General features: G+C 40.6%; 1 protein-coding gene across 17 annotated transcripts in view; it reads left to right on the forward strand.

Annotated features, from left to right (window-relative positions):
- Positions 1 to 27,296, forward strand: part of LOC133560140 (ELKS/Rab6-interacting/CAST family member 1-like) — a 203,892-nt gene that overhangs the window by 35,788 nt on the left and 140,808 nt on the right. For 9 of the 17 annotated variants that reach the window (XR_009808389.1, XR_009808391.1, XM_061912308.1 and 6 more), the window contains exons 5-9: positions 17,666 to 17,925; positions 18,002 to 18,173; positions 25,362 to 25,436; positions 25,510 to 25,665; positions 25,725 to 25,817. Coding sequence is in view for 13 of the 17 variants with exons in the window: in XM_061912308.1 (XP_061768292.1) it covers positions 17,666 to 17,925; positions 18,002 to 18,173; positions 25,362 to 25,436; positions 25,510 to 25,665; positions 25,725 to 25,817 (756 nt within the window). In the remaining 4 variants the exon portion in view is untranslated. The remainder of the gene's footprint in view (positions 1 to 17,665; positions 17,926 to 18,001; positions 18,174 to 25,361; positions 25,437 to 25,509; positions 25,666 to 25,724; positions 25,818 to 27,296) is intronic. The other 8 variants (XR_009808392.1, XR_009808393.1, XM_061912314.1 and 5 more) reach the window with 2 other exon arrangements.

A 27,296-nucleotide genomic window follows, 5' to 3' on the forward strand; every position in this document is an offset into this window, starting at 1 on the left:
TGCGGACCACCATGGCAACCTATCCCTGCTTTGCACAACAAGCAGCAAATGTACACAGACTTCTTGACCAAGAAGCTATCATGTGCAATCTTGGTGAGCGCATATTCTTTTCTCACTGTAACATTCCTGCATTAGATGTGACCAGGTAGAATTTTCCACTTGACAGCAGGTCACCATCGACTCCTCTCTCCTATACTCGCGCCATCTGGGCCTGTGGAGCAAGCTTGGCATAGAGCTACAAGATAGTGTCACCAGACCAGGACTGTTCAGCTACATTGATCTGGGGGCCGTGTTATAAGTGGACAAATGACTCTTCTTTTCATTATTGGATTTTTAATCTATATTTCATTACAATGCAAGACTCTGTCAAGGACCCACTGCAAAGAATGTTAGTCAAAGATCCTCTATATGATAGGAGAGCTTTGCTGTTTTTAAAGACCTACTGCCGAAAACCAAGTCAAAAATCATTTATATGACAGGAGAGCTTTGCTATTTTGAGCCCCGTCCTGCAAAAACTGCAAGTCAAACATCTTCTCTATGACAGGAGCGCTTTGCTGTTTTTAAGGACTGTTTGCCAAAAACTGCAAGTCAAAGTTTTTTCATATGACAGGAGAGCTTGGAAGTTTTTAAGGACCTACTGCCAAAAAACTGCAATCAAAGATCCTCTAAATCAGTGGTTCTCAACCTTTTTTCAGTGATGTACCCCCTGTGAACATTTTTTTAATTCAAGTACCCCCTAATCAGAGCAAAGCATTATTGATTGAAAAAAAAGAGATAAATAAGTAAAATACAGCATTATGTCATCAGTTTCAGTGCAAAATATTGCTCATTTGTAGTGGTCTTTCTTGAACTATTTGGAAAAAAAGATATAAAAATAACTAAAAACTTGTTGAAAAATAAACAAGTGATTCGATTATAAATGAAGATTTCTACACATAGAAGTAATCATCAACTTAAAGTGCCCTCTTTGGGGAATGTAATAGAGATCCTTCTGGATTCATGAACTTAAGTCTAAACATCCATCCATCCATTTTCTACCACTTATTCCCTTTCGGGGTTGCGGGGGGCGCTGGCGCCTATCTCAGCTACAATCGGGCGGAAGGCAGGGTACACCCTGGACAAGTCGCCACCTCATCGCAGGGCCAACTAAACATTTCTTCACAAAAAAATTAAATCTTTAACATCAATATTTATGAAACATGTCCACAAAAAATCTAGCTGTCAACACTGAATATTGCATTGTTGCATTTCTTTTTACAGTTTATGAACTTACATTCATATTTTGTTGAAGTATTCTTCAATAAATGTATTTATAAAATATTTTTGAACTGTTGCTTTTTTTAGAATATTAAAAAAAAAAAAAACACGTACCCCTTAGCATACCTTCAAGTACCCCCAGGGGTACACGTACCCCTGTTTGAGAACCACTGCCCTAAATGACAGGAGAACTTTGCTGTTTTTAAGGACATACTGTCAAAACTGCAATTAAAGAGCCTCACAATGACAGGAGAGCTTTTCTGTTTTTAAAGACCTCCTGCCAAAAACCTATTCAAAATCCTTTATATGACAGTAGAGCTTTGCTATTTTGAGCCCCGTCCTGCAAAAACTGCAAGTCAAACATCTTCTCTATGACAGGAGCGCTTTGCTGGTTTTAAGGACTGTTTGCCAAAAACTGCAAGTCAAAGATCCTTCATATGACAGGAGATCTGGGATGTTTTTAAGGACCTACTGCCAAAAAACTGCAAGTCAAAGATCCTCTAAATGACAGGAGAACTTTGCTGTTTTTAAGGACGTACTGTCAGAACTGAAATCAAAGAGCCTCACAATGACAGGAGAGCTTTTCTGTTTTTAAAGACCTACTGCCAAAGACCTATTAAAAATCCTTTTATATGACTGCATAGCTTTGTTATTTTGAGCCCCGTCCTGCAAAAACTGCAAGTCAAACATCTTCTCTATGACAGGAGCGCTTTGCTGGTTTTAAGGACTGTTTTGCCAAAAACTGCAAGTCAAAGATCCTTCATATGACAGGGGAGCTTGGATGTTTTTAAGGACATACTGCCAAAAAACTGCAAGTCAAAAATCCTCTAAATGACAAGAGAGGACATACTGTCAAAACTGCAATCAAAGAGCCTCACAATGACAGGAGAGCTTTTCTGTTTTTAAAGACCTACTGCCCAAAACCTATTCAAAATCCTTTATATGACATTAGAGCTTTGCTGTTTGAAGCCTGTCCTGCAAAAACTGCAAGTCAAAGATCTTCTCTATGACAGGCGCGGTTTGCTGGTTTTAAGGACTGTTTGCCAAAAACCGCAAGTCAAAGATCCTTCATATGACAGGAGAACTTTGCTGTTTTTAAGGACATACTGCCAAAACTGAAATCAAAAATCCTCAAAATGACAGGGGAGCTTTGCTGTTTTTAAAAACCTATTGCCAGACACCTAGTCAAAATAATTTATATGAAAGGAGAGCTTTGCTGTTTTGATGCTGTTCTGCAAAAACTGCAAGTCAAAGATCTTCTCTATGACAGGAGCGCTTTGCTGGTTTTAAGGACTGTTTGCCAAGAACTGCGTGTCAAAGATCCTCTAAATGACAGGAGAACTTAGCTTTTTTAAGGACATACTGCCAAAACTGCCATCAAATATCCTCCAAATGATAGGAGAGTTTTGTTGTTTTTAAAGACCTACTGCCAAAAACTTAGTCAAAAATCCTTTATGTTAAAATCAAACTACCACAGAGGGTGAAATTATCCTCTACATTTGACCCATCACCTTGTTCCACCCCCTGGGAGGTGAGGGGAGCCGAGAGCAGAAGCGGTGGCAGCGCCCAGGAATCATTTTGGTGATTTAACCCCAATTCCAACCCTTGATGCTGAGTGCCAAGCAGGGAGGTAATGGGTCCCATCTTTATAGTTTTTAGTATGACTCGGCCGGGGTTTGAACTCACGACCTACCGATCTCAGGGCGAACACTCTAACCACATGGCCACTGAGCAGGCAGGAGAGCTTTGCTGGTTTTAAAGGGGAACATTATCACCAGACCTATGTAAGCGTCAATATATACCTTGATGGTGCAAAAAAAGACCATATATTTTTTTAACCGATTTCCGAACTCTAAATGGGTGAATTTTTGCGAAGTAAACGCCTTTCTGTTTATCGCTCTGTGGTGATGACGTCAGAACGTGACGTCACCGAGGTAATACACCCGCCATTTTAATTTTCAACACATTGCAAACACCGGGTCTCAGCTGTTATTTTCCGTTTTTTCGACAATTTTTTGGAACCTTGGAGACATCATGCCTCGTCGGTGTGTTTTCGGAGGGTGTAACAACACTAACAGGGAGGGATTCAAGTTGCACCACTGGCCCGAAGATGCGAAAGTGTCTGCCGCCAGACCCCCATTGAATGTGCCGGAGTGTCTCTACATTTTATCGGCGATGACAGACATGGCACAGAGATGTATGGATAACCTGCAGATGCATTTGCAACGATAAAGTCAACGAAATCACAAAGGTGAGTTTTGCTGATGTTGTTGACTTATGTGCTAATTAGACATATTTGGTTGCGGCGTGACTGCCAGCTAATCGATGCTAACATGCTATTTACCGGCGGTGCTAAAGCAGACATGGCACAGAGATGTATGGATAACCTGCAGATGCATTTGCAACTATATTACGTTTACTTCCACCCACACTTAATGCGAAAAAAACACTTACCAATCGAAGGATTAAGTTGCTCCAGTGTCACAAGATGCGAAAGTCCTGATCGTTTGGTCTGCACATTTTACCGGCAATGCTAACGCAGCTATTCGGCCATGCTATGGCTATGAATAGCGTCAATAGCTATTCGTTCAATAGCTTCAGTTTCTTCTTCAATACTTTCATACTACAACCATCCGTTTCAATACATGCGTAATCTGTAGAATCGCTTAAACCGCTGAAATCCGAGTCTGAATCCGAGCTATTGTCGCTATATCTTGCTGTGGTATTCGCCATTGTTTGTTTGTATTGTCCGGGACCTGTAAAAAATCTTTAAAAACTTCAAAAAATACAACAAGCCACTGGGAATTGATTTTTATTGTTTTTAACCCTTTTGAAAATGTGATAATGTTCCCCTTTAAGGGCTGTTTGCCAAACACTGCAAGTCAAAGATCCTTCAGGTGACAGGAGAGCTCAACTGTTCTTTGGGACATACTGACAAACTGTTAGTCAAAGGTCCTCTAACCTCACAACATGAAAAGTAACATAGCATCTAGGGCAGTGGTTCTCAAATGGGGGTGCGCGTACCCCTGGGGGTACTTGAAGGTATGCCAAGGGGTACGTGAGATTTTTTTTTTTTTAATATTCTAAAAATAGCAGCAATTAAAAAATCCTTTATGAATATATTTATTGAATAATACTTCAACAAAATATGAATGTAAGTTCATAAACTGTGAAAAAAAATACAACTATGCAATATTCAGTGTTGACAGCTAGATTTTTTGTGGACATGTGGACAATATTGATTTTAAAGATTTCTTTTGTGTGAAGAAATGTTTAGAATGAAGTTGATGAATCCAGATGGATCTCTATTACAATCCCCAAAGAGGTCACTTTAAGTTGATGATTACTTCTATGTGTAGAAATCGTTATTTATAATTGAATCACTTGTTTATTTTTTTCCAACAAGTTTTTAGTTATTTTTATATGTTTTTTTCCAAATAGTTCAAGAAAGACCACTACATATGAGCAATATTTTGCACTGTTATACAATTTAATGAATCAGAAACTGATGACATAGTGCTGTATTTCCCTTCTTAATCTCCTTTTTTCAACCAAAAATGCTTTGCTCTGATTAGGGTGTACTTGAATTTAAAAATTGGCCACTGGGGTACATCACTGAAAAAAGGTTGAGAACCACTGATCTAGGGGTTTCTATACTATGCTGTGATGTATTAACCTGCATTGCTGTACAACAGCATAATAATGCATAATTTCGCAACCTTCTGCTTTAAGAACTCACTGCAATTCCAACAACACAAATAGAACATCCTCTATGAAAATGTTAGTAGTTCTCAAGTTTTGAGTAAAACTTGTGGATTGGACCACTGTCAGCTGAATAGTCGTGCCATGGAGTGTGCGGTCAAGCCTTTTCTCTCCTCGCTCACGGAGAGAGAGAGCGAGAGAGAGGGCGAGAGAGAGAGCGAGAGAGAGAGATTAGTTTCGCTGCAAGCGTTTGATCGCTGCAGGTCAGCACGGCTCACATGGAAGAAAAAAAAAAGGGAAGCGCAAGGAAGGAAAAATAGGCGTAAAGAATGTCTGGAATGCCTTATAGCTTCCTTCATTTCCTTCAACCTTAATGTCTGTGCTTCTCTGCTAATGATAGCCAGCATTTCTTTATCCAGTAGTCCACTAAACAATAAAGTACTGTCTTTCCGTTAAATAGTGCGGGCTGTACTCCAGAGGAGCTGCGTGTGTGTGTGTGTGTGTGTGTGTGTGTGCGTGCGTGCGTGCGTGCGTGCGTGCGCCTGTGCGTGCGAGTGCATGTGTGTGTGTGTACGTGTCAAAATGGGAAAGAAAGGGGCTGTGTGTTTGAGGCTGATTGTTGCGTGTGTGTATCCATGCATTTTATTTATTTATTGTTTCTCTCTCCTCTATGTAAAAGTGGGCTACAGCTGTGTGAGTGTCTGTGTGTACGTGTGTGTGTGTGTGTGTGTGTGTGTGTGTATTAGAGACAGTTAATCATCAATTGAACTGAATAAATTCAATAAATGATGAAGACAATTTAATGTGAATACAGAAGAAAAATACAGTAATTAACAGTTCTTGAATATACAACGCTGCACTTGGCGTGCTGACTTGTTAAAAGTCGTATAATCTGCTGATCAGCACTTACTGTTATTACATTTGGCTTTGAAGGGAAACTGCTCTTTTTGGGGGGAATTTTGCCCATTGTCTACAATCATTATGAGACAAAGATGAAAAGAACCATCCGGATTGTTATAGTCGCAAAGTCCAAAAGCCAGCATCCGTGATGGTATGGGGGTGTATTAGTGTCCAAGGCATAGGTAACGTATACATCTGTGAAGCCACCATTAATGCTGAAAGGTACAAACCCCGTTTCCATATGAGTTGCGAAATTGTGTTAGATGTAAATATAAACAGAATACAAGGATTTGCAAATCCTTTTCAACCCACATTCAATTGAATGCACTACAAAGACAAGATATTTGATGTTCAAACTCATAAAAATTTTTTTTTTTTTTGCAAATAATAATTAACTTAGACTTTCATGGCTGCAACACGTGCCAAAGTAGTTGGGAAAGGGCATGTTCACCACTGTGTTACATCACCTTTTCTTTTAACAACACTCAATAAACGTTTGGGAACTGAGGAAACTAATTGTTGAAGCTTTGAAAGTGGAATTCTTTCCTATTCTTGTTTTATGTAGAGCTTCAGTCTTTCAACAGTCCGGGGTCTCCGCTGTCGTAATTTATGCTTCATAATGCGCCACATGTTCGATTGGAGACAGGCCTGGACTGCAGGCGGGCCAGGAAAGTACCCACACTCTTTTTTTACGTAGCCACGTTGTTGTAATACATTCTGAATGTGGCTTGGCATTGTCTTGCTGAAATAAGCAGGGGCGTCCATGAAAAAGACGGCGCTTAGATGGCAGCCTATGTATGTACCTTTCAGCATTAATGGTGCCGTCACAAATGGGTAAGTTACCCATGCCTTGGGCACTAATGCACCCCCATTCCATCACAGATGCTGGCTTATGAACTTTGCGTCGATAAAAGTCTGGATGGTTCGCTTCCCCCTTGGTCCGGATGACACGATGTCGAATATTTCCCAAAACAATTTGAAATGTGGACTCGTCAGACCACAGAACACTTTTCCACTTTGCATCAATCCATCTTAGATGATCTCGGGCCCATATAAGCCGGCAGTGTTTCTGGATGTTGTTGATAAATGGCTGTCGCTTTGCATAGTAGAGCTATAATTTGCACTTACAGATGTAACGACCAACTGTATTTAGTGACAGTGGTTTTCTGAAGTGTTCCTGAGCCCATGTGGTGATATCCTTTAGAGATTGATGTCGGTTTTTGATACAGTGCAGTCTGAGGGATCGAAGGTCACGGTCACTCAATGTTGTTTTCTGGCCATGCCGCTTTCGTGGAGAGATTTCTCCAGATTCTCTGAACCTTTTGATGATATTATGGACCGTAGATGTTGAAACTATTTTCTTCAAAAGCTTATTGCAAACGCTTACTCACAGTAAATCATTAATTTGACTTTCTAAGTCATTATTTTGACTTAGTAAGACATTATTTTGTCATTATTTTGACTTAATAAGTTACTAAGTCATAATAATGACTCAATATCTCAGGTAACTAGGACTGTTTTGTTTTTACTTTATGTAAAAATATTGCGATATGTATATATCGTAAATCGCCATTCAGCAAATGGAGTGGAATACACAACCAAAAGTTGTAAGGTTCTTCACGTGACCAAGCTGGCCTACTTCGCCACAGTCTGTAGTCTGTTGACCCCCAGGCTGTGGTGGCAGCGACAAGGTAGAGACGTGATGGCGACAGGCCGAGTTTCCCCGGTCTACTCCCCCTGGAGAGTCACCACCTTAACTAACAAATTTTCTCGGGGAAACACTGATATATATGTATGTATGTATGTATGTATGTATATATATATATATATATATGTATGTATGTATGTATGTATGTATATATATATGTATGTATGTATATATATATGTATGTATGTATATATATGTATATATATATGTATGTATGTATATATATATGTATGTATGTATATATGTATGTATATATATGTATATATATATGTGTGTATATATATGCATATATATGTATATCTATATATATATGTGTATATATGTATGTATATATATATACTATGTATATATGTGTGTATATATATTTAAATAAATAAATGGGTTGTACTTGTATAGCGCTTTTCTACCTTCAAGGTACTCAAAGCGCTTTGACACTACTTCCACATTTACCCATTCACACACACATTCACACACTGATGGAGGGAGCTGCCATGCAAGGCGCCAACCAGCACCCATCAGGAGCAAGGGTGAAGTGTCTTGCTCAGGACACAACGGACGTGACAAGGTTGGTACTAGGTGGGATTTGAACCAGTGACCCTCGGGTTGCGCACGGCCACTCTCCCACTGCGCCACGCCGTCCCATATATTTGTGTATAGATATATATATACATATATATATATATATACATCTATACACATATATGTGTGTATATATACATATATATATGTATATGTATATATATATACATACATCTATACACACATCTATATATATATACACACACACATATATATATATATATATATATATATATATATGTATGTATGTATGTATGTATGTATGATACTTTACATGCAGTTGGCTTGCGGCCCTCGACCCAATTTTTTTTAGTCCAATTCGGCCCCCAAGTCAAAAAGTTTGGACACCTTTGAGTTCATTGTTAACAATAACGTCTAAAGGCAAAACACCACAGATTGGATGGAATTAATTTTACTGTTTTAAAAAAAGTCATATTTTCAGCAAAATGGTGACTAAAGATGTAAGAAAAGACAGCAAGAAAGAGTCGAGATGGATGCAAATGGAGACTGGGAAATAGAAACCCTGAGAATTATGAGAATGAAGAAATAATTGCTTGAGCTAATGAGGGAGAGTGAGAATGTTATCGATTAAAAATGAATGAGGAAGATGAAAATAGATGTGATCACGGTCGAGCTATACTTTAAGTGGTCAACAGTTTATTATTGTATGAACTCCTGTGGTGCTGACACATTAATATGAGGGCCCTGCCAAGTATGCTGAGTCGGCAGTTTATAAAAAGGCCCTGGCTGTGTATAATGCATGATGTCATCCACCAAAAAGACGGTGACAATCATCTGTGTGTTGTCACTCTCGTAGCCTTCCTTACCTCTGACCTCTTTTCATCAACCTGCGACTCATTATTCACCTTTCTCTCTATCTCCCCACCCGGTGTCTCTTTTTGGATCCATGACAGCAGGAAAGAAGCCTTTAAAAAATGTCTGTTGTTTGGAGCGTGTTCACTACGTTCGCTCTTCACACATGGACGCTCATGCTTAACAGATGGTCCTCAAACCTGCATGTTTGTTGAGGAAGCTAAGGTGGGGGGGGGGGGGGGGGGGGCTTAAAAAGCTACAGACGATGAGGAAGTATAGAGAGTATGAGTGCTATTAAACATTCACTTTGATGCAGCTTCTCATTGTTTACTGGAAATAGGAAATGTTTCAAAGCTGTAATCTTTTACTTTCCTTCCTCCTCCTCTCACTTTCTTTCACTTGGCCTGGGTGTTTGCTTTATTTTTTTTTTTTTTGTGCCGAGGCCCGCCATAGCCACATCTCTCCTTATAAGGAGTGGCTTTCAGGCAGTGGAATGAACTTGATGCTTTTCTTGACTCTTTAGCACAGGGGTCTCCAACTCAATTTACCCGAGGGCCGCTGGAAGAGGAAGAGTCGGGGTGGAGGCAAATAGAGGTTCAAAGATGCACATAGTGTAAAGTAAGATGTTACTGGCGAGATAGTAATGTCAAAATTCAGGTCGTTTTCACAGCCTTTAACAAGAAATGCATTCGAAACTGCCACCAGTTGCCACCTCATCGCCCGGCCAACTCATAGACAGACATCATTCACACTATTCACACATTAGAGCCAGTTTAGTGTTGCCAATCCACATATCCCCAGACTTATTTCTTTGGAGGTGGGAGGTAGCCAGATTACTCGTAGAGAGAGAAGATACAAATTCCACACAGAAAGACCCCAAACCCTGGAATCAAAGTCTTTTTGCTGTAAGGCACGAGCGCTAACCACTGCTCAGAGGTGGGTAGAGTAGCCAGAAATTGTACTCAAGTAAGAGTACTGTTACTTTAGAGATGTATTACTCAAGTAAAAGTAAGGAGTAGTCCCCCAAATATTTACTTGAGTAAAAGTAAAAAGTATGTTGTGAAAAAACTACTCAAGTACTGAGTAACTGATGAGTAACCTGATTACGGCAACAAATAATGCACAAAAACATAAAAATAGCAATGAGCAAATTCAGAGCCAGGAATATCTCTTAAGCAACTAAAACAATAATATATATTAAATAATAGTACATTAAAATAAAATTTAAAAAAATGGCACATTGGACCACAATAACTTAACAGCACCATAGCCTCAGTAGGCATTCATTGATTGGATTGATTGATTGATTGATTAAAACTTGTATTAGTTGATTGTACAGTACAGTACATATTCCGTACAATTGACCACTAAATGGTAACACCCCAATAAGTTTTTTAACTTTCATCAATTACTTAGTAAATGACCAAGTCGAGGTGATCTACCTCATATATACATACACACACATAGTATTTATACACACACATATCATACATACACACACAAATCATATATATATATATATATATATACACATTTATATATACAGTATATAATTTATATTTATTTATTTTACCGTTTTTGTTCACATGTTAAAGGTGTTTTAATGAATATACATGCATGTTTAACATATAGATTCCTATCTTTCATGAAGACAAGAATATAAGTTGGTGTATTACCTGATTCTGATGACTTGCATTGATTGGAATCAGACGTCCACGTTTTCAAATGGAGAAAAAAAGTTCCTCTTTTCTGTCTAATACCACATGGAAGTCATTGGTTTTTGGCATCTTATCTGTCCAGCTTCCATATTCGTTTTTATACACTTTACAAGAAATACATTGGCGGCAAACTCCGTAGCTTGCTAGCTTGTTTGCGCTGGCTTTCGGAGACTCTTATTTTGTTAGCGCAGGTGCGATGGAGCGGCACTTTTATTGTGAAGACAGGAACTGTGCGATCAGTCTTTAGGCTTTTGACGGGAAGTACGGTTGAAATAAAAAGTGTCTTTTTTCTTTACACTTTTGATTGATTGATTGAAACTTTTATTATTAGATTGCACAGTACAGTACATATTCCGTACAATTGACCACTAAATGGTAACACCCCGATAAGTTTTTCAACATGTCGGGTTCTACGTGTGACGGTCAAGTGACCACCTGGCTCTGTTTGATTGGTCCAACGTCACCATCATGTGATTGGTGAAACGCAGGCATGCGTAGATCCTACTTTGAAGCTCTGTCATTAACCAAAACAAACATAAATAGATCGATAAAAAAAAGTAGCGAGTAGCGAGCTGAATGTAGATCAATGGAACGGAGTAAAAGTAGCGTTTCTTCTCTATAAATATACTCAATATAAAAGTAAAAGTATGTTGCATAAAAACTACTCGTCGAAGTACAATTTATCCCAAAAGTTACTCAAGTAAATGTAACGGAGTAAATGTAGCGCGTTACTACCCACCCCTGCCACTGCTCCACAGTGCTGCCCCCCAAAATGCATTAATTAACTTAAAATACCTTTCTCTTGAACTTTCTCTCCTTACATTTGCAGAGTGCCAACTCTGTTCCAAGGTCGATCAGCTGTGCGACCAGCTGTAGCGCTTAAGCTGACAGGCGATTTAGACGTACCTTTTTAAAAGATGGAGCACAGAGGAACAAAACACATTTTGGCCAATACTGCATATATACCAGACTACCTTATTTACCATATATCCATTCATTAAATATATTGATTAATTTTTTTTAATGTAAAAAGCCCTCATTTTTAAGGTGTGGCAGCTTTTATTTTTCCGTGGTGGTGCGCCATGATCAAGGACATTTAAAGGAAACCCTGCTTTCATGACAACCACTGCAGGATCGTTCAAAACACAGGAAAGAAAGGTGACTACTGTTGCTGGCCGTTTATTTTCTCTGAGCTTTTTATGATGTCCATTTTCACTTCCATGTCACACTGCTGACATTGACATAATGAAGTCTGTAAAGTGAACTAAAAAGTGACGTCACTGTAAACTCCCCAAAATATGGCTTGAAAGAGTGACGTGAAAACGCAGTGCATTGTGGGTCTTGCTAGACTCTCAATCGCTTATTTACATGGCTGAATGAATGAATTTTTTTTATAGATTCAAAACATGCCGCAAACCTACGGCGTCATTAACTCCCACAATCGTTGTCATGATTGCTTCAGGAAAAAAGTATTTGGTGGGATTGTTCTCATTTCCAGCGTGAAATCAAAGCCGGAGGAAGTCGCGTTATGAAGCTAATAAAGCGACTGCGAATAGCCTGGGTAGCAGCCGTGAGATGATCAAACATGTATTTCATCGCCAACACTTGTAGGGTTTCACTATGTACAGCGCTTTGAGTCTCTAGAAGAAAAAACGCTATATAAATATAAATTACTTCACTTAATTCACTTTTAGTCTTGATTTAAGCACAAACAATTAATAAGTATTATTTCCGGACTAGTAGCACAGTGCTCCAAGTTTTTCAATTAATAACAGGCTTGTTTTTGGGGGGAAACCTGCTTACGACACACAAGCTGTAGATTATGTGCAATTTGAATGGAGAACAATGAGCCTCAACAGACTTTGCATTCTGAAATTCTTCACCGGTATAAAAACCGACTCGGTTGACGAATTATATACAAGTTTGGCTTTGACAATGGCGGCAGCTTAGTTAAATCTCTTATTCATTGGACGTGCTCATGTGGATCAGTTCCACCAACTTATTTTTTCGAGGTAGCTGTGACGATATGTCACATCACGTCTTGTTATGTTTTTGTGTTTATTTCCTGTGTAGCGCTCCTTTTTTTGGTTCCTTTTCCCGCATGTCCTCCCGAGCGCTCTTTTCCTAGCCTGACTCTCGCCAGATCCTTGTAGTTCGCTAAGCTCCACACAAGGGTCTGGGCTCGAAGGCATTGCAAACTCCTTAAAGCACTGCACGACATCAAAGCCTGGCTTTCAGCTAACTTCCTGAGTCTAAATGAAGACGAAACAGAAGTGATGTTGTTCCGTCCAAGTCGCTCTCCCTCCCCCAACGTTGACCTCGGCACTCTGACCCTGTATCTCAGCGACTGTGTCACAAACCTGGGGGTAAAGTTCGACTCAGATTTTAAATTCGAGAAACAAATCAGCACCGTCGTCCAAAAAAGCTTTTATCAATTACGCCAAATAGCGAAAGTGGAACCGCTTCTGTCAGGACATGATCTCGAGAAATTAATCCACGCCTTTTTCTCGAATGGTTTAGACTACTGCAATGCCCTGTATGTAGGCATTAGCCAGGTTTCCCTCGCCCGCCTGCAGCTCCTGCAGAAATCTGCTGCTCGTCTGCTAACACAGACCCGCAGACGTGAGCACATCACCCCTATATTAGCGTCCCTTCACTGGCTCCCTGTGCGTTACCGAATCAACTTTAAACTCCTTCTATTTGTTTTTAAATGTCTAAACAACCTCGTGCCAACATATCTCTCCGACCTCCTTCAGCCTTACTGCCCCACTCGATCCCTAAGATCAGCCGATCAGCTGCTACTGACGGTCTGTGACACAAGGCTGAAACTTAGAGGTGACAGAGCTTTCGCCGCTGCTGCTCCCAAGCTCTGGAACGACTTACCTCTGTGTGTTAGACAAACCTCCTCTCTTCCTGTTTTTAAATCTCTCTTAAAAACATACTTTTATTCCTTGGCTTTTAACACTGAGTGATATCCATCCTGCAATGGCGCCCCATTATACACCTGCTGTGAACCTGTTTTTATGTTGTTGTTTTTTGTTTTTTTTTATCATGTTCTGTCAAATCTATCAAATATTATTTTTTAAAAGATGAACAAAGAATGGTTTTGAAGGCATTTATTGGTGGCAAGGATGTTTTGACACTTCTTCCAACCGGGTTTGGATTTCCCAACGTCACTCACATCAGCGTCACGGGTTGATTTCGATGTGAGTGGTTGAAGTAGCACGTCATTCAAGATAATGGACAAGTGGTTGATCCAATCACATACAATGATTTTTTTTTTTACAAGGCCCCTCCTTCTAAAATACATCTCTTATTGAGACCTCCCAGATCCTTGTGCGGAGCTCAGCGAACTACAAAGATCTGGCGAGAGTCAGGTTGCTCTTTTCCCTCACCTGCCACCAATTGGCAGCCTGGCCACATCTGGTAGTGGTTGTCAATCAGCTGGCTTCTATAAATGCCTGCCTCGCCCTATCGTCAGGGCTCGAGGATTTTTTTGTGTTCAATGTCACATGCTGTCTGGCTCTCCCTGTATACGGTTTATTGCTTTCGTGCACTTCCCTGCTGCACCTCGTGCCATTTTGTGGACATTGAAAGACTGTTTCCTGTATGTTGTCGTCCTGACCCCTGCATCTTGGGGTCACAACTACCGCAGCGATGCAAGTCTGGAATAGTTGATCTCTATGCGGTCCCTTGATTTTTCTATGTTTTTCGATCCATTTTAATCCAGCTTGTTGCCTTCTCTCACATTACCACGGGTACAGTACAGCCATGTAAACAAAACCTACGTCCAGCAAAAATGGCTACCCGGCACCCACAATGCATAGCGAAATCACGTGCCCTTTCGAACCCTATAAAACTGGTGAGAGCCAATTGACTACAGTTTGCTGCTTCAAGTCTCCCGCTGTAAATGAATCTGTTTCTGGAGTTAATCACCTGTTACAGTCCATTTACAGTGGGGCAAAAAAGTATTTAGTCAGCCACCGATTGTGCAAGTTCTCCCACTTAAAATGATGACAGAGGTCTGTAATTTTCATCATAGGTACACTTCAACTGTGAGAGACAGAATGTGAAAAAAAAATCCAGGAATTCACATTGTAAGAATTTTAAAGAATTTATTTGTAAATTATGGTGGAAAATAAGTATTTGGTCAACCATTCATAGCTCTCACTGATGGAAAGAGGTTTTGGCTAAAAATCTCACGATACGTGACTTCATTCATTCTTTCCTTAACACGGAACAATCGTCCTGTCCCCTTAGCAGAAAAACAGCCCCAAAGCATGATGTTTCCACCCCCATGCTTCACAGTAGTTATGGTGTTCTTGGGATGCAACTCAGTATTCTTCTTCCTCCAAACACGACGAGTTGAGTTTATACCAAAAAGTTCTAATTTGGTTTCATTTGACCACATGACATTCTCCCAATCGTCTGCTGTATCATCCATGTATCCATTTTGGTATAAACTCAACTCGTCATGTTTGGAGGAAGAAGAATACTGAGTTGCATCCCAAGAACACCACATCTACTGTGAAGCATGGGGGTGGAAACAACATGCCTGGGGCTGTTTTTCTGCTAAGGGGACAGGACGATTGATCCGTGTTAAGGAAAGAATGAATGGGGCCATGTATCGTGAGATTTTGAGCCAAAACCTCCTTCTATCAGTGAGAGCTTTGAATGGTTGACCAAATACTTATTTTCCACCATAATTTACAAACAAATTCTTTAAAATTCCTACAATGTGAATTCCTGGATTTTTTTTCACATTCTGTCTCTCGCAGTTGAAGTGTACCTATGATGAAAATTACAGACCTCTGTCATCATTTTAAGTGGGAGAACTTGCACAATCGGTGGCTGATTAAATACTTTTTCGCCCAACTGTATCTGTTGGATTCATTATAACGAATATAGAAAAATAAAATTAAAAAAAAAGTCTAATCAACCACAACTGTCAAGACCTGGCACTAAATTAGTTATTTGGAAGGCCATAAAGTATGGGCATGTGGGCTGAGAGTTTGAGTCCCCTGCTTTAACATGTGATGTGAAAGTGCTCATGTTAAATATATGTGACAGCTGGCTGCTTTCCACTGACCCTGACGTCGCATCTCAATGTGACTGATTAGGGTCGGCATCTCCCTCAATCCTCCCGATGGCTATTTCACATTCGCTGTTTGCTTGTTTGGAATCCGAACCCGTCTTTTTGTGCAGTCAACAAGGAAAATGTGGGACCACGATATTTCTTCTATCCCCCGCACACACACACTCCTGCATACATGTTTCATGTGTTTATCTGTGTACGTTTGTGTTTCGGGGTCGGAGGGGCCAAACGTGACTCAGCCAGCGAGCGAGGGATGAGGCGGAGGAGTAATAGCGGAGAGACTGTTAACGTTGAAGGACAGATGAGCAGTGGCTCGAGGGAGCGAAGAGGCGGCTCGGAATAAAGCATCACAGACTTGTCCCTCATCTGAATAAACATAATTCTTTTTGAAAACAGGATTTTACAGATTGAGCATGTCAGCATGCATTTATATCACCCCCCAAAACAGAAAAACTGTCAAATTGTCCAATCAGATTGCTCTCATGTCATCGCCAAGCCACTAGGGGGCATACTTGCAGGGTGTCTGAGGTTAAAATGCGACTTATTAAAGGCCTACTGAAACCCACTACTACCCACCATGCAGTCTGATAGTTTATATATCAATGATGAAATATTAACATTGCAACACATTCACACTTACATTCACACCAATTCACAGTATTCAACCAGCATCACTGTCATCTACAGGATTTATACATTTTATGACACTTTGGCTATAGTCTGAAAAATAATCGGAAGGAGTTTGACGGGGTCAAAGGTGAAAACGCCAAGGACGACTCAGCCGAACCTTCCTCTTGAACGCGCTGTTCTTTTTTATATTCAGTCATATTGCAATGATGTTTTTAACGTCTTCCTAATGATGTCTAAATTATTTCCCCTCCTGCGTCTCCTTGCTTCTCTCAAGTGGTCTGGTATTTCTCAGCTCCGCATTCCAGCTGTGTGTGCCAGTGGGAGAGCTGGTGTGTGTGTGTGTGTGTGTGTGTGTGTATGTGAATGTGTGTCTTCTTACTGTCTGAATCCATCCTATGATTCCGTTTGCAATTTTGCGTTCGTGCAAGACTGTTTGTTTACTCCGATGTACTTTTATACGCTTGACGGAAGCGATCGTGCAGTTGCGCCTCCGTGTTTGCGTGCTTGCTTTGCTAATTTATGCAGAAATTGTGTGGCATAGGAAATTCTGCCTTTTCTAAACATGTCACAGTTGCACCTCCAAAAAACAAAACAACTTTCTCTAAACAGATCATGTAAATCCTATTAATCTGGTCCAAACACCCAAAAATATGAACAAAAAACTAATTTTAATAGAGAACAGTAATAGTTTTACATTCAGAACACAATGCAAAGTACATACAAATGACAGATAGACAACATTTAACATGATTTTTTAGAGAGAAGCAGGCGGTTTAGTCGTACTTTGTTACAAGTTATTTCTTGAATTCAAAGGTGTCTTAATGTGAAGTGAAGTGAAGTGAATTATATTTATATAGCGCTTTTTCTCTAGATACTCAAAGCGCTTTACATAGTGAAACCCAATATCTAAGTTACATTTCAACCAGTTTGGGTGGCACTGGGAGTAGGTGGGTAAAGTATCTTGCCCAAGGACACAACGGCAGTGACTAGGATGGCGGAAGCGGGGATCGAACCTGCAACCCTCAAGTTGCTGGCACGGCCGCTCTACCAACCGAGCTACAGTATACTCGCAACTTTTTTTTCGTCCCAATGTGGAGTAATTTCCAGTCGTTCTAAATAAAAAAGCAGAGATGAGATGAAATTCTTTGTTTGGGCATTCAGGCAAGCTTGTTACGTGGCTGTCATACTGTACTCCCAATGAGGTCGTGTTCGCAAACTTGTTTTGGAAGCGAGTATAGAAACAGCACTTTCTCTCCTCTCCAGCACCTCCAGTGCACCATCCAAGCCCTGCAAGACGAGCTCCGCATCCAGCGCGATCTCAACCAGCTCTTCCAGCCCGACTTCTCTGAGTCGGGTCACCTCGGGTCCCTGCAGGCCGTCTCCCCGCAGGAAATGACGGAGGAGAACTTCCTGCGTCTCCACAGCGAATACGAGCGCCAGGTGAAGGAGCTCTTCCTCCTGAGGAAGACGTTGGAAGAAATGGAGCTGAGGATCGACACCCAGAAGCACACGTTGAATGCAAGGTAAAGTCATCTCTGTGCGTCATCCAGCCTCTGGATGTTTTTTTTTTTTTGTCTGAAAGCCGTTCATTTGCGACAGGGATGAGTCCATCAAGAAGCTCCTGGAAATGCTGCAGAGCAAAGGCCTGTCATCGTGCACCACTGAGGAGGACCATGAGCGGACAAGACGCCTGGCTGACGCTGAAATGACCATCCACCAGCTGGAGGGCCTGCTGGAGCGGAAGGACAAGGAGATGCTGCAACTTAGAGAGGTAAAAGTGTGTGTGTGCGTGTGTGTGTGTGTGTGTGTGTTCAAATTAAAGTACCAGTAGAGGGGAAAAACAAGTTGACTTCCATCCATCCATCCATCCATTTCCTACCGCTTGTCCGTTCTGGGGGTCACGGGGGTGGCTAGACTCTATCAAAGCTACATTCGGGCAGAAGTCAAACTCATCACAGGGCCACGCAGACAGACAACATTCACACTCACATTCACACACTAGGGCCAAATTGAGTGTTGGCAATCAACCTATCCCCAGGTGCATGTCTTTGGAGGTGGGAGAAAGCCGGAGTACCAGGAGGGAACCCACACAGTCACGGGGAGAACACAGAACAACACAGAAAGACCCCGAGCCCTGGGATTGAACCCAGTACCTTTATTGTGAGGCACAAGCACTAACCCCTGGCCCCCCCGTGCTGCCTCAAGTTGACCTTATATGCTTAATTGTGTGTAATTTTACCCATTAAACCGATGTGAAGGCACTGTTTAAACATTATAAAATGCCATTTTGAATATTGCGCTGCGAATACCTTTGGCAATTTTCGTAGATTCTACGTCACTGGAGTAACGTTTCTGCACTCTGACCATAGTATCAGATCTATTAGTCATACTAGAAATACGCAAAAATGAGATGTGGTGTTTATCATTCACAATCTTTATGTAAGACAAGAACACAAAAGCTTGGCTTTTTTTATGCATTCGAAAATCATAAATAAATAGCTAACAAGTGAGTGCAGTGGTTCTCAACCTTTTTTCAGTGATGTACCCCCTGTGAACATTTTTTTAATTCAAGTACCCCCTAATCAGAGCAAAGCATTTTTGGTTGAAAAAAAGAGATAAAGAAGTAAAATACATCACTATGTCATCAGTTTCTGATTTATTAAATTGTATAGCAGTGCAAAATATTGCTCATTTGTAGTGGTCTTTCTTAAATTATATGGGAAAAAAGATATACAAATAACTAAAAACTTGTTGAAAAATAAACAAGTGATTCAATTATAAATCAAGATTTCTACACATAGAAGTAATCATCAACATTAAGTGCCCTCTTTGGGGATTGTAATCAAGATCCATTTGAATTCATGAACTTAATTCTAAACATTTCGTCAGCAAAAAATTAATCTTTAACATCACGATTCATGGAACATGTCCACAAAAAAATCTAGCTTTCAACACTGAATATTGCATTGTTGCATTTCTTTTCACAGTTTATGAACTTACATTCATATTTTGATGAAGTATTATTCAATAATTATATTTATAAAGGATTTTTAAATTGTTGCTATTTTTAGAATATTTAAAAAAAATCTCACATACCCCTTGTCATACCTTCAAGTACCCCCAGGGGTACGCGTGCGCCCATTTGAGAACCACTCTCTAAAAAACATCCAGAAACTGCCAATAATACTCCATTTATATGTCATGACCTAAAAAATTAACCAAATATGAGGGCTATTGTTATCAGCACCAATGTAAACAGACTATTTTATCAGTGCACTGACACACACTAAGCCGGCGGCTGCTTCTGCCTTGTCTCAAACTTGCTAAAAGTAAATTCTAGATTATAATTCATGCATCTCTCACCTGGTAGTAGACAAATTTGGCCATGGACCAAGAGGCTGGTCGACTTTTACATCCCTGAAAGATGGCGAAAAAGACCCCAAAAAGGCGTTTGCTGCAGGAACTTTTTTTCAACCCGTCGTGAGGATTGCGATATATTCTTCATCCAAACAGGATTATGTGAATGTACCGTCAGTCGACGTCCCCGCGAGTCTGAATATATTGCAGTAAGTGTTTGTTCTATTATGGTTAAAAATGGTTTGTTTGTTAGTTCATCACCTAGCAATGCTGCGAAACTTATTGCTCGTCACTTTTGTGGTCGGGCTCAAAAATATAAGGTCCTGGATCATAATTTTCCCAAAGTAATCATTGTTTGCTCTCACAAAGTCTGATTGATCAGCATTGTTGTTGATGGGGAAGGGATCTTTGATTCTTAGCGTGACGTCACGCGATCAGGTGACTGTCTTACTCGTTATCTCTCAAAATGGCTTCAGAATCTTAGTGAGACTGATACTATTTTAATCATATCTATATGTTTGCAAACGTAAGTCTTTAGGTGTCAGAGGTCAGATCTATATGATAATAGCTTCAATGTAGTGGCAACTTGTTTTCCCCACTCAACTGGTACTTTGAACTAACAGCCTACTGCCCGAATGCAGCTGATTACCCCCTGAAACCTAGAAAGGGACAAGCGGTAGAAAAAAGGATGGATTGATGGAGTTATCAGAGCTCAAACACATAAAACATTTCCTGTCGTTCTAAGCTTCCTTGTTTTAGTTTCTTTAATACAACAGCTCCCTCTACTGCTGAATGCGTGTTAGTGCATTTGAGACTGCAGTGCGCTTTTAACGTCTGCTGTCAAGCCAATTAAATAAAATGAGCGCTTAATTAATTAGATATGCAATTAGTCATCAAAGTAATCTTTTTTAATTCCTAAAAAAATATCCATCTTGTTGTTTTCATTCAAATTCATTACATTATTATAAATATTTTCCCCAAAAAAGTGTTTTTTAAAGTAATTTGTTGTTTTTAACAGATGTGAAATGAGGCATCAATTACTAAAATTAAACATTATATGAAGATAGAAGTTAACACATAAAAAAACAGAACACTTTTCTGAGTAATATGTATTGAATGTTTAACTTGTTGCAATGTGTTGCTGCGCTTCAGATAACATAAAAAAAACCAAAATACATATCCATTCATTTCAGTGCTAGCATGTGTAACGGTTCAATAAAACAGATTTAACAAATAAATGTTTACATTTGTCACAATCACTTGTTAAATGTTTGTAAAACAGATCAGAGGACATGATTTGATTAGCTTTCATGGCTGTCAATCACATATGTCTCATACACGTACATTAATTTGTAACATTATACCATGTTTTGAATATTATTAAACAATGGAACATCAACTTACAAGTATTGCTTTCAATTCGCCCAGCAGCAGAAGTATATGCACCTAATGTGGGGCGGTTTAGCTCGGTTGGTAGAGCAGCCGTGCCAGCAACTTGAGGGTTGCAGGTTCGATTCCCGCTTCTGCCATCCTAGTCAATGCCGTTGTGTCCTTGGGCAAGACACTTTACCCACCTGCTCCCAGTGCCACCCACACTGGTTTAAATGTAACTTAGATATTGGGTTTCACTATGTAAAGCGCTTTGAGTCACTAGAGAAAAGCGCTATATAAATATTAGGAAAAAAAAAAGTAATGTAAGTGTGCTTTGATTTAAAATGTCAATATATCAATATATTGATTTTATAAATGGTTTACACAAAATTTTACATGTAATATATCACTATGTTGATTTTAAATATAGTATACATCGGGGGTCTCAAACTCAATTTACCTGGGGGCCACTGGATGCAGAAACTGGGTGAGGCTGGGCCGCGAGAAAATATTTCTTTAAAAAATCTAACATGCACTTTTTAATGAATTCACCTTCTTTGTATGGCTTTCTCGCCCTAGCAACATACTTGCCAACTCTTGCGATTTTTCCGGGAAACACCCGAATTTCAGTGCCCCTCCCGACATTCTCCCGGGGCTAACATTGTCCCGGTTTTCACTCGATTAACAGAATTAAGGGCGTGCCGTGATGGCACTGTCTTTAGCGTCCTCTACAACCTGCCGTCTCGTCCACTTTTCCACCATACAAACAGTGTGCCGGCTTAGCCGCATATTGTATGTGGCTTCTGCAGACCAACAGAAGTGACTGCAAGACATACTTGATCAACAGCTATACAGGTCACACTGTATACAATATACACCCACGCCTCTCCAACCCCGCCCCCTATTGTAGCCCGGAAGACTTAGGGCTGCGTTGGATTCTGGGTATTTGTTCTGTTGTGTTTATGTTGTGTTACGGTGCGTATGTTCTCCCAAAATGTGTTTGTCAATCTTGTTTGGTGTGGGTTCACAGTGTGGCACATATTTGTAACAGTGTTAAAGTTGTTTATACAGCCACCCTCAGTGTGACCTGTGTGGCTGTTGACCAAGTAAGTCTTGCACACGCTGACCGTGTCTTAAGAAGCCTAATACAGCATGTGGCTAGGCTGGCACAAAGTTAGTACAGGTTGTAGAGGACTATAAAGGCAGGGCCTCCACGGTGCCCCCTTAAAGTTATTGTTGGGCCGCACCAACAATAAATATTCACATCAAGGTGCGGGCCACAAAATAACGTCTCGCGGGCCGCGTTTTTGAGACCCCTGGCATACATATATCACTATAGTGATTTTAATTATAATATACATCTAATATATCACTGAAATAAAACACAGATGTTTTATAACAGTATAAAGTCAGCTGACTGTGAGTCAATACACACCCAGAAGTGATGCCATTTCTCCACAGCTCGTATAATAAATAGATGTGCGTTAAGCACAAATCACAGAACGATCATATTCTCTGTTAAAAAAGGACAATATTCAAACTTATACAAACCATAAACACACTTCTGACACGTTAATTGTTTTAATATGAACATTTTAACGGCCTACTGAAATGCGATTTTCTTATTTAAACGGGGACAGCATGTCCATTCTAAGTCATACTTGATCATTTCTCGATGTTGCCATATTTTTGCTGAAAGGATTTAGTAGAGAACATCGACGTTAAAGTTCGCGACTTTTGGTGCTGATAAAAAAGCCTTGACTGTTGTAGCAGACGATATGCGCGTGACGTCACGGGTTGTGGAGCTCCTCACATCTGAACATTGTTTACAATCATGGCCACCAGCAGCGAGGGCGATTCGGACCGAGAAAGCGACGATTTCTCCATTAATTTGAGCGAGGATGAAAGATTTTGGGGATGAGGAAAGTGAGAGTGAAGGACTAGATTTTTTTTTTTTAAAAGACTAGAGGGCAGTGGGAGCGATTCAGATAGGGAAGATGCTGTGAGAGGCGCCGTGGCAGCCGTGGGGGTGGCAGCACCACTCGGCCAGGCCCAACCGCAACAAGGGATAGAGCGATACTGCTTTGGACCCGACGCTGACGGTGACGGTCAGAAGGACGCTGCTGATATTGATGCCGGAGTAGCACACGACATAGATCGCCTTCAGAATACAGTGTGGTAAAAATGATTGCTGCATAAAACACTGTACTTTGTGTGTGTGGTCCAATCCAACCGTGTTCGCTTGACATCTCTGTTCCATACTAAAGCTTGACTGTCATCTTTCGGGAATGTAAACAATGAAACACCGGCTGTGTTTTTGTTGCTAAAGCCGGCCGCAATACCACCTACAGCTTTCTTCTTTAATGTCTCCATTGTTCATTGAACAATTTGCAAAAGATTAACCAACACAGATGTCCAGAATACTGTGGAATTTTGCAATGAAAACAGACTACTTAATAGCTGGGCACGATGCTGGCACAAAATGTCCTCTAAAATCAGTGACGTCACGCGCAGGCGTCATCATACCGAGACGTTTTCAGCAGGATTTTTCGGCTCGAAATTTAAAATTGCACTTTAGTAAACTAACCCGGCCGTATTGGCATGTGTTGCAATGTTAAGATTTCATCATTGATATATAAACTATCACAGTGGTTCTCAACCTTTTTTCAGTGATGTACCCCCTGTTTTTGTTTCAAGTACCCCCCTAATCAGAGCAAAGAGATAAAGAAATAAAGAAGTAAAATACAGCACTATGTCCTCAGTTTCTGATTCATTAAATTGTTTAACAGTGCAAAATATTTCTCATTTGTAGTGGTCTTTGTTGAACTATTTGGAAAAGAAGATATAAAAATAACTAAAAATTTGTTGAAAAATAAACAAGTGATTCAATTATAAATAAAGATTTCTACACATAAAAGTAATCATCAACCTAAAGTGCCTTCTTTGGGGATTGTAATAGAGATCCATCGGGATTCATGAATTTAACATTTCTTCACAAAAAAAGAAATATGTATTTACGGAACATGTCCACAAAAAATCTAGCTGTCAACACTGAATGTTGCAATGTATTTTTTTTCACAGTTTATGAACTTACATATTTTGTGTAAGTATTATTCAATAAATATATTTATAAAAGATTTTTGAATTGTTGCTATTTTTATAATATTTAAAAAAAACCTCACGTACCCCTTGCCATACCTTCAAGTACCCCCAGGAGTACGTGTACCCCCATTTGGGAACAACTACATAACAATATGTATATATCAGACTGCGTGGTCGGTAGTAGTGGGTTTCAGTAGGCCTTTAAATTGTTTGTTAGGTTAAATTTCATCCTATTCTCGGAAGCATCAGTCTTGTGACGAACCTACTTTCTATATATGACCTAGTCAAGCCCAAAAAGATGAAGATTAACGTTAGAGATTAAGAATTGGATTCATGTGCTTTACAAACATGTTTTCATGGCCTACATAGAGTGTGTAAGGAAGTGATAAGTATTGTTGCCTCAAGCCATAATTGCATGATTTGACATTTTACATACATTGTTTATTATGTTGCTCCCATGCATTAGCTGTCCTGCTTTAGCTGCCATTCATTAGCTGTCATGGCCTCCCAAAGAGAATCAGTGATGCGAACATGCTGCCCTCTGCTTTTGTTCCTTCCATCTTTGCTTTTTCTTCTCTTTCCTATGCTCCTGATCTCCTTCATTTGACCGGTGGGATGTGACGGGGTGACATCGGCATCTGTGCGGACTATTTATTTCTGTTTATTAATACATATTTCTAAAAACGTTGAGGTACTTGTTTGAGTGTGGAGGATGTGGGATGGACGTCTGGACCCATGGAGGGCGAAAGTCAGCGCCTCAGCCAGAGGGAACCATCGCCTCCCTGCAGCCTCCTTTCCCGCCTCGCCCTCCATCGCTATCCCGCCTCCTTTCCACGTGTCTCCCCCCTTCCAGTCTCCCACCACGCGTCACCACCCGCCGTTGCGCTCCTCTCCCTCTTTCCCCGTGCCATCCCCGTCGTTTCGCAGCCACTATCCCGTCTTCTTCCCTCCGCATCCCTCGGCGGCACACCTCCAGCACTCGCCATCCTTCCCCGCCCCTTTGCCGCGCCCCATCCTGTCCATCCGAACCTCCCTTCACCCGTTCCCGGCCGTTGTCTCGCCGCCGTCACCCCGTCCCTCTCTCCACCCTCGCTCTCAGTCCTTCGCTGACGTTGTGTGTCCCCCCCAGGAGCTGCACAGGAGGTACGAAGCAGCTCCTGAGTCCACCAAGACCAAGGCCCTGCAGACGGTCATCGAAATGAAGGTGAGGTGCTCAGAAGCGGAAGGCCGACGTCGGGTGTCCTCCTCACCTCTCCCCCAATCCCCAACCTCGCCAGGATGCCAAGATCAGCTCGCTGGAGCGCGGCATGAGAGAGCTGGAGGAGGAGGTGAACATGCTCAAGTCCAACGGTGCGCTGAGCTGCGAGGAGCGAGAGGAGGAGATCAAGCAGATGGAGGTGTACAGGTCACACTCCAAGTTTATGAAGAACAAGGTAAGGAACTTCCTGGAGGACGAGGTTTAGACTGCAAGGACACAAATGTTTCTGTCCAGGTTGATCAGCTAAAGGAAGAGTTAGGTCACAGCCAATCAGAGAAGGAGGCGCTCAAGGAACGGGCCACTGAGCTGCAGCGTGAGGTGTCCGCAGTAGGAGACGCGCCTAACAACTGCTGCTTCATTTTTTTAATCTAACCTTTCCACCTTTGCTTGAACTTGCTCTCTTTCTCCTTAGTTAGGTGCTGACAGCGTTACTAATACAGAGAATATATCTGTGCTTTAACACCTTATATAAGATCATTCTACATGTCTGTGTAAAGGAGGGGTTTTCAAAGTGTGACAAGCTTCCCTCAGACAAGTCCCGTAAAACACTTGTGCAATACCCCTCACCCCAAAATACACATTTGTTAGCGGACTGGCCTTAAGGAGTACCGGCGGTCAATTAATGGACTGATGGACAGCCAGCATTTGTTTTTATTCTTTAAACTTTTTTGCTGTGTCTTGCCTTGGTAATTACGGTAACTCTCCCAGGACCGAAGACACAACACAGACTGAAAAGTTTCAATTAATTGGCCTACAAACAGTGGCTTGCCGGTCGGGATGACCTGGCTCAATGAGAGCCTACACAGGTCCAGGGGTCCCACTTACACGTGTTCTAGTCCCCTTCGTTCAATCATATTTATAAACATTGAATATATAAATATACCATTTTTACTATTAATACATCAATAAGGGTGAGTTAGCACAGTATCTGATTGGAGTGGGCCAGTCTGGACCAAAAAATCCAAGGCCAAATTTTGTTGAACAGTTTACGCTCTCATTTAAACATAACAGAAGTGGAAGTTTGTTTTTTTATTAATTTTTATCATGCTGTTGGTCTTCCCATTTTGAAAACCCCTGGTGTAGATGTGTTAAATTGTTGTTATACTGTTATAAAACGGAATGATGATGTCTGTATTAAAATAAGGGGGGCCCGATCCAATAGTGATCAATTTGGACCTAGCAGCTACACAACAGTTAAGCACACAATAGCAAGACATACCTAATGCGTGTCAGTCATTGAACAATATTGCATTCTAAAACAGCACATTTGTTAATATCAAGAACTATCAGATAATGATAGGTGCATATTACTTACAGACACAAAGTCTGCAAGGCAGAAGGGTATTAGAAAGTATCCAATAACAAATGTGTCCGCATCATTCAACGTACTGCATCATCAGCTTAACTTAATGAATTCTTGTGGTCAGGTGTGTCGCCAAAAAAAACAAAAAAACAGTTACAACTCTACTTCAACTTAGTTACCATAAGTCCATTTCAGAGGGTTAATAATAAATAGCTTATACCATTGTTCTGCATTTTACAAATTTTACTTGATCAAACATTTGATAACATTCCACACTACAAAGTTATAAAAGTATTTGATTTGAATTTTTCCGATATCAGTTAAACATTGTCTAATATTATTGGCCAATACTCAAAGCTACAAATATTGGTATCATGTCGGAAATAAAGAGGACACCCCTTTTTATAATAGGCTAGCATCTAATTTTATAAGATAATGTTTGTCATATAGACACAACTCGATACCAATATTCAGGAAACTATGGGATACTCAAAACATGCTTA

This window comes from Nerophis ophidion, linkage group LG10 (assembly GCF_033978795.1).
Source record: "Nerophis ophidion isolate RoL-2023_Sa linkage group LG10, RoL_Noph_v1.0, whole genome shotgun sequence".
Classification (NCBI taxonomy): domain Eukaryota; kingdom Metazoa; phylum Chordata; class Actinopteri; order Syngnathiformes; family Syngnathidae; genus Nerophis; species Nerophis ophidion.